We start from the raw sequence: 14238 nt of genomic DNA, 5'->3' as shown, positions 1-14238 counted from the left end.
GCGACCGTAACTGTGTCTGCTGTATCAAGTCCAAACCATTTTTCTTTAACCTTTACAGGAAGAGTGATAAAGTTTACTTTATTAAAACAGAATCCAGTTACACTTAAGAAGAGAAGAAGCTTATGTTTCATCACCCTGCAACTTTACCAGATGTCATATATGCACTCTCTGCTTGCATTTACTGCTATTTTTATTGGTTACCTGTTGAAATGCATTACTTTTATTTATATATTTAATGGGGATGATATTTTTCTCTTTTGTGTTTAAGATGGTTTGTGGAGCTTCGAGAAACCAAAAGTGCTGAAGTTGGGAGTCCTACCGGTCAAGGCCATGCTGGCTGTGGAGGAGCACCTCTGGGCGTCATCTGGCGGACAGGTCTTCATCATCAGCAGCCACACACACTCTGTGGAGGTACATGGCCCAGTTAATAATGTTGGATTATTGTTCCATCACGTTAGCAACATGAGCAGCAGGTGTGTGTGTGTCTGTGTCTGTGTTGTAAATAACACTTCTACATCTCTACAAATCTGTTATTTACTTAACTGTGCCAGGTGGTAAAATCTGTGCTTATCTCACTCATGATTGAAATGAAATAAGTGCGCTAATAAATAAGATGATAAGAGAGAATTATTTTTCTTTTAAAGAAAAAGGAAGTTTTGAAAGAGTGAAAGAAAATTTCTTTTACGGTGTCTTTTCTCCTGTATAAGAAGGAAAATGTTTGAAATTTTTAAGAAGTTAACAAAAATGGGGAGTGGGACCTCATCACAAAGAAACAACAAGATAAAAGAGTTTAGTTTGTGCAGGAAAGCCTTGAACAGTAATGCTTTCCAAACATTTAAATATTATCTAACTACTCTAAAAATAATTTACAGAGAGTTTGAGGAACCGTTAATAGACAAAAGTTCATCTTTTTCCTTCTCATGGTTTCTTTTTTCCACACCCATAATATGAATACTTACCCCTGTTTATCCTCTGGCCTTGTTTAGGGAATAGAAGCACCTGCCATTGTTCCAGGAATAGTAACCTTCCTCTGACATGCACTCACTCATAATCTGTTTAGCCTCATTAAGCTTATTATGTTAGACCACCTGCCTGGCTTGCTCTCTTTTCCTAACTGAAGATCTTACAGTTAGTCTGAAGTGCTGACTGTAGCTGAAGGACTGAGTCAGACATGGAAATGAAGTGTTCAAAGACACAGTTTTAATATGAAATCAAAGGTTGAAGATAATAACAATGATGAAATTGTGTGAAAAACAAAATGTTGTATTTACTGGGACGTTAGAGGAACCTTGTGAATGGACTGTCATTAGCTAAATATAACTCCACCAACATGCCTTATAATGTGTGGTAAGGTTATGTAACCAGTGGTAATAGAAAAAGAAGCCTGCTTTTTTTGGCTCCATGCATAGGTTCAATACAAATTTATAATTCTGTTCAGATGTGATTTATTGTATATTCATTTTTTCTTTTAATTAGATTTTTCTTTTCTTTTTGAGCAAGTGGAAATAACAGAGTACTGTTGACTCAACCAAAACAATCATCAACACAGCCTTGGCAGCTGTTGTCTAAACAAGCCTTAACTGAGACTAGCTGATGATTGATCTGTGCCCCACTTTCAAGTATTTCAAGAGTTAGATTAACTGATGACTTGTTCGAGACAGTTTATGGCATTGTGAAACAGTCTGCATCAGCCAATGTCTGCACCCTTGAAGGCAGTTTAAGAAATAAACAAATAATGTCTGCAGACACTGCAGGTGACCTCATCACTATGGCTGCTGTTGAGACATGCTAATGCCTCAATGACAGCCAAACATTTTCTATTTTTCTGCCCCTACATTAAATCTGAGTGTAAAGTGTCAACAACAACCTTGGTGAGTTATTTTTGCAAAGCCTGTCCAACTTTCATATCACACTGAACACTTGGATATGAGGCGGCTATGGCTCAGTGGTAGAGCAGGTCATCAATCAAGCGTAAGGTTGGCAGTTTGATTTCAGCTCCTTGGTAACCAAAGTGCTGTTCGGCATGAAATGGAACTTCAGATTGCTCCCAATGACATGGTTAACAGAGTATGAATGTGTATGAAGGAACTAGCTAACACTGATAATTCCCCACGAAAACATCCTCTGCCATCAGTGTGTGACTGTGGTGTGTCAAAGCCTTTGGGTGAGCAGAAAAACTGGGAAAGAGCTACCTAAACATTAACTAACTTAAATTATTAAATATCAATTTGGCTTCTTTATTAGAACCACATAGTTAAAAGCAAGTTTTTTTCTAAGAAAACCTTTTTACTGTTAAATTAGAAAAGCATAAAACTGGATTCTTATTTTATGTTTAAATGAAGGAAGGACCCAGTCTTTCACTTTCACATTTGTCTTGAATTGTTCTTAAAGGTCACATCATCATACTTGCAAGCTTACTTTTCTGTAGTATTGAACTCCCAATGATAGGAAAACTTCAGCTATTTCTGCTTCAACAATAACTGTCCTCCCACAGCCTGCATGATTATAAATGTGCAGGAGGTAATGCCAGCTTAACACCCTGCCCTGTCTCCCCCCATCCAGAGACAGCTGGAGGCCCACCAGGAAGAGGGCATGGTGGTGTCCCACATGGTGGTGGCAGGGGTGGGGATCTGGATTGCCTTCAGCTCTGGATCAACACTGCGTCTTTTCCACACTGAGACCCTGGAGCACCTACAGGACATAAACATAGCCACGCCTGTCCACAATACACTGCCTGGTAAGCATCCAGTGGGTGAGAAAAGCAGACTTACTGTGAGTATTTATGTTTCAAAGCATCAGCTAAACAGATGGATATCCAAGCAGATTCACCCACCAGAAAATGGATATTATTTATCACCTGGAAAAAACGTCAAAATGTTAGATAACAGGCGCTGTGTGTCTCACACCTGTTGGAAGGGGTCAAATTTTGACGATCAGTATAGTATATGTGTCTTTCTTTGGATTTCAGATTCTGTGATCCTGTGACACTCCTTCACACACAGGCTGGCATTTGTAGACTTTGATGCAGGTCCAGTGACCTCAGTCAGTAATTAGCTTACATCAGTGTAGGTGCTCCTCAGACAGCTCTTGTTTTGGCAGGCTTGTCATTCAAAGGCCCCTGTAGCCTAAACATTGGAGCAGGAACCTCTCATTTTCTCTCGCCATAGCATAAAGAAACCACCTGACCTCTTCAAATCACCGTCCAGGAAACTTTTGCAGCAGGTGTTGTCTGAGCCTCAATTTAATCACTCTGTGGAAAAGAAAAACAAATAATATGGGACAATTTAGAATGCATAAGTTGTAACATCATGTTCACAGCATTTAAGCATCTGGACTACTGCTTGAATAGATTAGCTTTCAGCATTCCAAAACATTTCTCCAGCATCTGATACACTCTGACTGATGACACCATGGATTTAGAGCTTGTTTTGAAAATCACTGTCACATAAATATTCATCATAAGTAACTTTAATAGGAATGTGGATCAAAACGTGGTTCCTTTGTGGACTCAGTTCCACATTTATTCAAAATAATGTAACAGAGTGCGAGTTGAGTCCTGTGGTATAAATCAAACCCTGGGTGAATGAATAAATGATAATAGTCTAACAACAAAGTGTTATGCATTCAAATCAATAACCAGTTGTTTCATGTATTAAACAACAAAGTAAAATTCTAGTGGTCAGCTGCTTGCAAAGATGGTTGGATACACTATGAGGTCTAAATTTGGCTACATCTTACCAAAGTTCAAGCTAAGGAGGAAGAAACAGTTTAATGCAACCCTCATGGCCAAGCACATTAGCATTGTGCATTACATTAAACCAAAGTGCAGTGCCTTTTTAATTTCTGCCTTTCTTTCTTTTCCTTGGAGCTGAACTTAAAACCTTCAGCTTTCTTTAAGGAAGAAAAATAACTGACTGTTCTGAGGCCCCATTTACACAACGTTTCATCCAAAAACGCTAAAACGGATTGGGAACAAAAAAAATCTGCGTTCAGACGGAAACGCTAAGGGCCTAGAAACGCTGTAGTACACATGCCAGCCCTGTAGGTGATGCTATAACTGTCTTGTCCAGAAGCCACTTTTGGTAGATCTCCACCGAAGTAGAGTTGAGCTGCTCATCTTGTGTTTTGTTAAATATTAAGTGCAGAAGTGGAGCAACAGATGCACATTTTGTTGAAAGACAGTCAGCAGATTGAGCAGCACAAGTACTACACGGTCGTTCGCAACGGTCGCAACAACGGTTCTGTTGTCCTGTTGTATGCACTCGCGCGGAGCATAGCGTGACGTCAGCGTTTCCATTGAAAACGCCGGCTTATTGTTTACACGGCAACCTAGTCGGCAGCGTTTCAGAAAAGTTTGTGTTTAAGGTCAGCTGAAACGCCGTTTCCGTAAACGCGAGGCCGGAACAAAACCGTTGTCTTGTCAACGGCCCCTGAGACAGTTACAGACACTCCACTGAAAGCAGTTGTGCCTAGCATTCTCAAACTATGTAGCAAGCACCTAAAAACCTAGTGTTGAGATTGGCAGGACAGAAGCTAGGTAGCTAATAAAACGTGGTGACATCAGGTTACATTGTGATGTGTTCAGGGTCAGGTCAGTAAAATGATTATTTGTTTTAGTCAATAAAAAGTTATCAAGTGACGTGAAAACAGTTCCATTGTCATCTCTTTCCACCAAGTAAGAGAGAAACATTAAGAATAGATGTAAAGATTCAGATTGTTCAGGAGGCTTGATAATGTCATTGATATTCTCCATCCCTAGACCTCAGTCACATAGGATGCAAGCCTGATCTAGTCATTGCAATTAAATTACCCGTGTATGAAATAAACAAGCTTTCTGCATTCTAAGTCATTACCAAGCACTAGGAGTGAGTTCTGATCTGAACAAGGTCCCAGCTTTAAAAGAGTTGTTTACTTGACTTTCATCATTCCTCCATGAAGGCTCACCTTTGTTCTTTGGTGACGTAACTGCATCATAAACCTGTCATTGCCAGGTCATAAAATGTCTCGAACAAAGCCAAAAGCAGAAGAAATGAGACACATTTACTGGAGGTAAAACACCAGATCAGATTTTATTGCAGAGAGATAAATATTTGTTATAGAGGCTTTAAAAATTTGAGAATCTGGTTATAAAAATGTGTTCGCAAAAAAGGACTGTATGTATCCCCCTGTTATTGCTCTAACAGTACTTCATCAGGGGTATTAGCTTTGTTACTGTGGAATTAGAAACAGTCTCCTGCCATGTGTGTTTAAGTCAGACATTAACGCAGAGAATACTCAGGTCAAAGGGAATTACTTTGAGGGAGGCGATCGTCCCAGACCGGAGTCATCAGAGCAGCCTGCTGCTTCAGATCTTGTAATCTTCTGCGTTATATCAGCCTGACCCCAAAACTGGCAGCCAAAAAGAATGACTGTAGTGGAGCAGAGACTGCTTCTGTTGGTAAGAAGTCAGGATTTGTTCAGTCCCATCGCCGCTGCTTTCTGTCTCTTTCCTTTCATGCTGAGTCATGCAGACAGCTCGGGTTTCGCCTGCACTTCCAGGAGGATTCTGTGCGATGGCTTTCTCAAAGTTTTACATGAATACTTTTTGACAGTGGCCTTTTTTGCCTTCCTTTTGAAGATGGATGCTGCAGAGTTTCGATACTTAAATGAGCTTTTGATATGAGTGTTGTTTTGTGAAGACAGCCGTGGTTTAATGTGCGTGTGTTGGAGTCTGCAGTTAATGACTAGCCTGCAGTTGTTCTGTGCTATCTCATCTTCAGCATCATTAGCTCTGCCTAGACTGAGTACACATTTAGTCTTCAGAGGGGCTTCTCTATTATTGCCAGAAGGTAGCAATAACATTCAAGAAGATTCTCAGCTACAAAGTAACTCTTTTTATCCTCTTTTTTTTAATCAACTAAATGTCAAATTTTGTGAGACAGCTCAAAGAGGAGTGTTTTAAATCTTCAAAGTAGCATCAAACTGCAACATCCATTCACAGCTTGTCATATCCAGGGCTATGAGTTGTTCATATCAGCACAATCATGAACAGAATTTCTGCAGCTCCAGGAGAGGATTTATATGTTGCACTGGCAGCAATACAAACTCCAGATTTACAATCTTAAGTCTCCCAGTACAAATGTTAGAGATGACAAACTGATTGGAGTTTCTAACCCTGACTTGATATTTTGAGCTAAGTCTCTTTCTGATTCATTCTGACGCTTTCTGATCTCTTTCTGTTTCGAGTTACAAGTGGAAGACTTCTTTGTTCAGACAGATGTGAATGATAAACTGCCTGCTTTAGGATCTCTCTGCCCATATCAGCTAATAGAAGCCATGCAACCACAGAGGAAGCTGGTTCTGGGACAGTCAAACACACATGAAAGCTCTTCATCGTCTGGGCCTCGCCATTAAGCGCTCACTTCCTCTGATAACACCGCCTTTCAGTGGTCTGTCTGTCTGTAAGCATGAACATAAGAAGTTTAAGATTCTGATTTTGATCTTTTAATAAAGCAGCCCCATGGAGTCCACCTGTGTGATCCTCTGTCTGCATTCTGTTGTGAGTTTCCAGAACAGTCCACTGTGGGCTTTATTGCTGCTGGCCTCTGTTGCGGAACAAAATGAGACCAAAAAATGTGCTGTTTCTGCACAAACTCTGGTGTAATTGAATGTGCCAGCCAAACAGTTTGGACAGAAGGTACAGCATTCAATCAATGCGATTGCCCCGCCATCTGCACTGCCCTCCTCCTCACATGCACTGAGACGAAAGCAAAAAATAGCACAAGCTTATCAGGAGATGACAAGAAACGACAGCATTCTGAAATGTGATCTGTGATTTCTTGATAAGCTTCTTCTCCAAGAAGTCCACAGCATTATGAGAGGATATTACATTACAGATCCTGATTCAATTTGAACTTGTCCATACACACTCTTCAGCTAACAAAGAAAGACACAGGGTGTTGTCTTGAGTGGTAATGCCTCTGTGAATGGTGCTGTGTTGAAGTGCAGGTGGTGCTTTAGGTAGGGTGATCCTTCTCATGTTCAGGCATGCTGGAACAATTCTGCTAAGTCCGGACTTATTAGTCATTGGGCTAAAACGCTCTAATAGCAGTCCTCTTTTCTGTAACTCATAGCATGTGTTTATTGAAGAAGCCTTTGTGGCTCATGTTAGAGTAATTTATGCTCATTAGCTTGGTATTAACTTCTGTCTGTGCAGCTGAACCAACCCACCTATGGATATTTAATACATATATTATTGATACATGTGCTCTGAAATGTATTTGAAAGTAGATCGGGTTAAATCATCGTCCTCCATTTAACCATGGTGATGTCTCAGAGGACGTTAGCGGCTGGTTAGCTGTCTGACTGCTGTGCTGAGGGTCTAGTGGGCTTTTGTCTGCTGCTTTGTGACCTAAATATGCAGCCATGCATGGCCCAATGGGAGACAAACATCGGGCGGGGGGTTAGTAAATAACACCTCAAGCTCTGCTTTGTTTTAACGCCATCATTTTTGGACATCATACAGTGTAACAAACACCTGTTTATGAATGGGCATTCTCTTGTTGAGAGACACGAACTTGAGTTGACAGCACTGAAGCAAGGAGCATACTGTAGCTACTGCGTAAAGAAGCTCCAGTCAAAACTTGTCCAAATCTCATCTCCTTGGAGACAAGATGATCAGTGGGAGGAAACACAGTTTATAGTTCAAAGATACATTTGACAATTTTTATTTTGTAAGGTTAACTTTCTGGCTAACTCGAAGCTCATGGTGGTTACCCTTTTCTTTCTGGTCACAGCTTTGCTATATAAAGGAAAATACTAGTCATCACTTCAATCATTTTCATCCAAATAAGTATATTGTATTTAATTTTATTCCACCACACCACCAACACACGTAAAGCCTTAAGACTTTCGTGATTCACTAAAATTTTCTCAATTTGCCATTTTTTGTCAGTGATATTTTAACTAACAAGAAAAGCACTCAGAGAGTGCAGACCTCCACCAAGCATATTGTGATTGTCACCAACACTTAAGTCCTACTTTAATGTTATACTCTCTTTCAGCAGACTGTCTGCTACAATTTGGTGTTAGTTGCAGGTTTGTATGATAATTTGTTACCTGACAGTGTTGAAAATGATAATGACACAGTGCATATTTCATATTCTAGATTTTAGTATCCAGAATATTTCCAGGATTTGGATAGTACTTTTACATCTGTCAGAAATTATGGTGACCTTGTCTTGTATTGTTTTGCAAATCAATCTGACCATTTATCGTGAAGTTACATTCACATATGGTGAAAACAGCCCTATCTCACAATGATGAAGAATCCTTTAAAAAAGTCCTGGATCCAGACGGTGATCCAGATCACCTCCAAAATTTGATCACTTCTTTATTATCCCATTTTGAACATTTCCTGAAAATTTCATCAAGATCGGTTTGTTCCTTTTTCTAGTTATGTTCACCGACAAACTTTCCCAAAGATACAACCTCCTTGGTGGAGGTAATAAATAAATGCCATTGAAAGACTTTTGTTACAGCCTTCATTTTTAGCCTCCAGCCTAGCTCTTAAAGCTATAAAAAAAATTCTGTCTCAGAAAAATACATGAGCATTTTTTTAGTGCACTTGCTGTACAGAAACTGACAAATTTTGGGGGGGTTGTTTTTTCTTTCTCACATGAAAGTTTTGAGCCCATTTGGAGTCATTCTAAAAACATTTCAATTCTAGGGATGGTAGGTCAAAGCACAGTTATTCACATTGTGCTGATCTGACTTTTTGTCATCCTATTGAAAGGCTGACACAGAGTATTATTGTAATATTTGGGATTAGCCCCTCCCTCCTGCTGTTGGTTGTCAGGACTAAGTGCAGATCAAAGTGTTGCTCTGGTGTAGGATCAGGGCCAGATCTGGGCCATGTTGACATTCGCTCTGGGTTTATTTTAGTTCACCCTCTGGGTGGGGAACTCCAAATATTATGAAAGAAGGAAGTTGAGCAAGGCCCCCGACTGGCAGCCTGTGTGTTTCTGCTAACTCTGGGCCGTCATTAGAAGCACATGTGGGCAGGAACCAGGGCGCAGTCATCAACCGTACCTGCCGTCTTATCTGGCATGATTCCTGGAAGTGTGGCAGTATGGCATGTGTGTACCCCATGCACGGGGTCAGTCTGAGGGAGGGGGGTCAGGCTGAGAGACTGGCAGTGATTTTTCCTTGAAGCCCAAGAGGATTACTTTGAGAAAAGAAATTCAAGTCAAGCTGTTACAGCAGTAATGACTCATGACAGTCTCGCCTCCCACATCGCAGGTCTGAAATGACTGTTTTTGCTAAACCCCAGATTCTTATTACAGTCATAAAGAAAAAGATAAAAATGTCGCACTAGGTACCATTTGTTGTGCAGTTTATTCCTGAGGCTCTTGTGTGGGGACCTCTGAAATGAGTGCCAAATTCCACACAATAAGTCAGCTAACACAGAAGATCTCAGCAGGCCTGGTTTTATTGTATCCCCGTTGAAAGGTGCCGTTAACCGAACAATCGGAGCTTTTACAGTGCAAAGTGCCGGTGCAAAGTTCCCTTCTGGTTTTTCTAACCAGAAGGGAAGGAAAAAGGTCAAGTCTGATTGTCTTTTTGTTGCTTCAACAGAGGCAGAGCTCCTTGCTTAATTACAGCATTACGCTTCAGTCATTCTGTTACATAACACTTTTGTGTTTGTTTGTTTGACTCAAAGTACACATAATGGGGCATTTTTCTGTGTTCAGACACTTGAAAAGAGATGCTTTTATTCAGGCTCCTCTTAACGTTGCCCTGGAGACGAATACTCGTGGAACATTGTTGCTGTAGAAATACCCCTACTCTCATCAAAAAGAAAAAAAATACACCCCCTCCCATCCTCCCACTCACTGTATTCAAGTGGTCTATTAGCTGAGCTCTTTCTGATTTTCTAGGATACAGAGCTGTGCATGAGCTCTGTGTGTCTGTGGGAGAGCTCACAGGTCAGGTTTGAAACTGTCAGTGTTAAAGTACGTTATTTTCAGAGTATTCCACAGCTGAGCCTCTCTACATTTAAATCTACAGAACTAAATTTCATTTTTGCAAGATTTGAGTAATTTAATCTTCTGTGTTTCTTTTCTTATCCTCAAAGGGAACCAGAGAGTGTCAGTGAGCAGTCTGCTGGTCTGCCATGGTCTGCTGCTGGTAGGAACCAACCTGGGCGTGACTGTGGCCCTCTCTGTCCCGAGACTGCAGGGGATCCCCAAAGTCACAGGTAACACTAGAAATCCCTTACAATGATGTTGTATCTCCATTACAGCCGTCTTCAGAGATTTATTTCTCCCAATAGCCCCTAAATAATCATCATTTTGATTCTAAAATTCTGTTTTTTAAGTATTCCCAATCTTCTAATGCTGTTTTGTCAAGCCAGCAGAACATGTCCATATTATGAATTTAAACTCAGACATGCAGCAAATGTTCCCTTTCCACATGGCCACTTTGGATATCCTGAAAAGGAAATCAGTCATGATAATAAAAACCTTAAGACGAACTGTTGGTTTTTTTCTGGCTTGATATTAAATTTACACTGGTATAACAGAGAGGAGCAACAGTAAAACAGAGTGATGAGAATCATCAAATCTGTTGCAGTGTAATACAATAAACAAAGAGACGTCAGCACTCACTATAAATTGAATCAGATTTAAAGTTGAAGAGCCAACATGCTCTTTTTCAGACTACTCAAGTGAAAAGTTGGACGCAAGATTAGAGCAAGGAGATTTTTCCTCCTGATAGAGGAACTGCAGGATCATCCTGATTGCTTCCAGGTATATTTCAGGATGTTAGAGGTCCAGTTTCTGAAATACACTTGAGGCAACACTGGAACCACACGTTAAACAAAAGACTACCAATTTCCCTATCCTGAACAGCAGATAGCAGTATGTTTGAATTAGGACACAATCAAATTAAAATGTGCCATTTAAATAGAGTGCAGACACCTGGGTGGGTAGACATTCAAGATCACAGTCAGTGGTTGATCATGTTTTTTTTTCAGCTGAAACCACTCGATGAATTGGACAGATGTGTCAAAAATGCAGGAAAAATTAACCTGCTCCACTAGAAATAATGATGATGAGAAAGTTTCTGTTGTGAGATGGTATTTTCTTTTAAAGAGTGTGCTACTTTTGGATAAAGAGACAGACCTGGTGTGCAGAGGCCATGTCTGTGAGTACTTAAAGGGGTGTCTGTGTTTCAGGTCGGGGTATGGTATCCTTACACGCTCACAATGGACCAGTCAAGTTCCTCACTGTTGCTGCTGCAGTGTGTAACCGACCTGGCCCTCAACCCCCCACAACTCCCTCCTCAAACCAGCCAACAGAAACAGAGGACGGGGAGAACACCGAGCCCTCCTCAGATCCAGCAACGACTCCCCCACAGGGTCGTGGAGTGTGGCTGGGGGAGGCGGGCTGTACCACCATGGCTCTGCAGGACTCCCTGTCCTCCTCCTGTGGCTCCTTAGCCCCATCCCAGGGCTCTTTGGAGCACGGGCCAGAGGACGGGGCCCTCTATGACATGCTCCATGACCCCGCCCACCACCAGAGGGGCCGCCGGTCCAGCAAGGTAGATGTCAGCTCTCTGCTGGTGGTGTCTGGAGGGTTAGGCCACAGAAGGGTGAACAAAAAGACCAAACAGTCCAAACATGAGGACAACACCTCGACCATCATGATCTGGCAGATCCCTTTGCTCAACATGTGACGCTAAACACAAGTAAGCTACTGTTAATCTGTAAACAACTGACAATTTAGGTGTTAACTTTAACAGAAGTCTGACATGTTCTCTCTTTGCTTAGGTTTGGACAAAAGAAAGCTGCTCACATGGAGGCGACTTGTTACACTCCAGAGAACATTTGGGATCGATCAGAACAACTTGATGCCTTTTTGAAACCAGAAGTGCATCCAGCAGCATCCACAGTATTCTGATGATGTTTTAATGATGTCTACTGCTATGAAAACCCAGTGGATCAATACAACCACTCAATCATGACGCTCCACATAAAAAACACTCCCTACAGACCAGTGAAAAGATTTACTGTATTTCTGAGGAACATGCTTATCTAAGAAAAAAAAAACACTGAAAGGTCTTTAATTTCACTCGCCAATGAAATCAGTTTTTGTCTGTAACATGGCTAATACATAACTCTCCAGTGTTAGCGCCATACAAGGCGTGTGTATCGGACTGCAGTATTTAAAACAGTGTTGAGAAATGAGGTCAAGAAATGATAGTTTTGCAGATATGGTAATGATGAGTCTCTGAATCTGTCTCATGAAAGTTTTATCAGGATTAGGAGACGGTTTTTAGCCTCTCTTAAGATACCGCTAAGAGTCAGAGTTGTAAATATGAAGTTTAACAACTCAGGATTATATGTGTATGAGTTTTGGTGTCAGAGAAAGGTTCAGTGTTTCTATAAAATCAGATTACAGTGCTTCTGGACAGAAAATGGATGAAAAAAGTGAAATTGTGACGACTGAATGGGTTAGAGAAGGCTCATGGGAAACTCTGGCTGGCCAGGTTTCTGTTCAAAGGGATGGAAGAGTTGTTATCTGCAGGAGAGTTTTTTGTTACCCATAATGCTTTTTTTTTTCTCACTTAAGGATATTTAAAAAACACAAAAAGCTTTATACATTTGTCACTATTTGTATGTACTTCTTTTTATTTGTATTAACATTTTCATAAACTTCTATTGACCACCCTTGTGTTCCTCTTCTGAACGTGTTTTTAATAATGCTGGAAGTTTTGAGAAGTTTTGAGAGATTTGTGGATATTTTCCTCTGAGATATCAACAAATGTGAACTTATCCTCTCTAAATTTATGTTAATGACTGCTCCGGTAGAGTATGCGTTAACTGTTCCTGCGTCTTCTCTGTGGATGTGACTGGAGTGTCAGCAAACTAACCTCATTCTCCACTCTCCTTGTGTAGCCATCGGTACATGCTGGGACTAGCAATGTGCCCGAGGGGCTGCAAGAACTGAGCCTGATACCGCTCTTCCGGGATTTCGCTGCTCATACCTCCTGCTGCTGCTGAACAGAGAGGGTCAAGGCTTTTTCTCTCTTCTTACGCCCACGTTCACTGTTGCACAACTGTGTTTCACTATGTTATCTGTTCCTACAAAAATAGATGAGCTGACTTCAGGCTGAAGTTGCTCCTGAGCTACAATCCAAAATATTATCTCATCTGATTTCTTGGGTAGCTAACAATTTGACGTAAGCCTAAAATAACATATAGCCTCTCTAGCTCTTGTTTATTGACTACACGCAGAGCAAAGCCTCAGTCCCACTGTACAAACAAAGTAACCCTGAAATCAGTGAGCCTGCCTGGGTGTTGCCATTTGTTTCAGAACAGCTCTGCAAGTGCAATCCCTTTGTTTCCCCTCTGACCCTGAGATTGCCAAGGAGACCACTCATTTTGTATATCAGTCCTCAGTGAGTCCTTGCTCTCAGAATATCCAGCATTAAAACCTCCCAGCTGAACGCTCTGTAATCTCACAGGGCTGATAGGTTTTTGATGCCCTTGCGGTTGCTCCCCTCTATTTTTATATCTCAAGGCCAGTTGTTTCGACAGGCAGACTCCACGGTGGAGAGGTTACGGACGCTGGATAAAAACGTTTGCTGCTGCTGTTGCTGCCCTGAGGGGTTGTGCTATTTATAATCAGGCCTTTTCATACATTAGGGCATATGTCGTGGGTGCTTTTTTATCACATTATCAACACAAACATCAACAATCCCAGGGCTACTTTTCCACACAAAGCTCACCATCTTTGGTTCTATTTCACAAATGTGCCTTAATCTGCTCTGTTTATGCCTCAGGCTTATGTATTAGTAAGATATAGTGTTAGATTACTGCCAAAAGGGAAGTGTGATTCATACTTCCAGAGCACTGTCAGGCTGTTTTAAGGTTAAACCTCCTCATAAAGTGCACGCAAGTCCTTTTAGAGTCAAGTCTTAAGGATACTGTGATAAACTGTCATGCACAAACAGGTGGGGTGTACTAAAGGAATCATTATTGATTTTTAATAGAGATGCTGTAATATTAAATCCATTTTGAGGGGCAGAGTTTGAAGTATTTATTTTATTTTAATTTGTACCAGCATCTGTACAATTTTGATGGCGTAACTCACGTTAAAGGGAGCATTTTATACGATAAAGAATTTAAGGTTGTGTTTATGTTCGGTTGGCACGTGATGGGGATTTCCCTTAAATCCCATCCTCTGATCTCCCACC

General features: G+C 41.0%; 1 protein-coding gene across 2 annotated transcripts in view; it reads left to right on the top strand.

The window, feature by feature from the left end:
- arhgef10 (Rho guanine nucleotide exchange factor (GEF) 10) overlaps positions 1-12704 on the top strand; it is a 64381-nt gene extending 51677 nt beyond the window's left edge. For both annotated transcript variants that reach the window (XM_074692236.1, XM_074692235.1), the window contains 5 exons: positions 269-411; positions 2563-2737; positions 10115-10237; positions 11216-11727; positions 11810-12704. In XM_074692236.1, coding sequence (XP_074548337.1) covers positions 269-411; positions 2563-2737; positions 10115-10237; positions 11216-11715 — 941 coding nt within the window. In that variant the 3' untranslated portion in view covers positions 11716-11727; positions 11810-12704. The remainder of the gene's footprint in view (positions 1-268; positions 412-2562; positions 2738-10114; positions 10238-11215; positions 11728-11809) is intronic.
- Positions 12705-14238: the final 1534 nt, after the last annotated feature.

Source organism: Halichoeres trimaculatus, unplaced genomic scaffold, assembly GCF_033239565.1.
Source record: "Halichoeres trimaculatus isolate MK-OKI-2021-1 unplaced genomic scaffold, fHalTri1.1 fHalTri1_scaffold_17, whole genome shotgun sequence".
NCBI lineage: Eukaryota > Metazoa > Chordata > Actinopteri > Labriformes > Labridae > Halichoeres > Halichoeres trimaculatus.
Note: the sequence above shows the minus strand (reverse complement) of the source record. Positions and strands in the feature narration are given on the sequence as shown.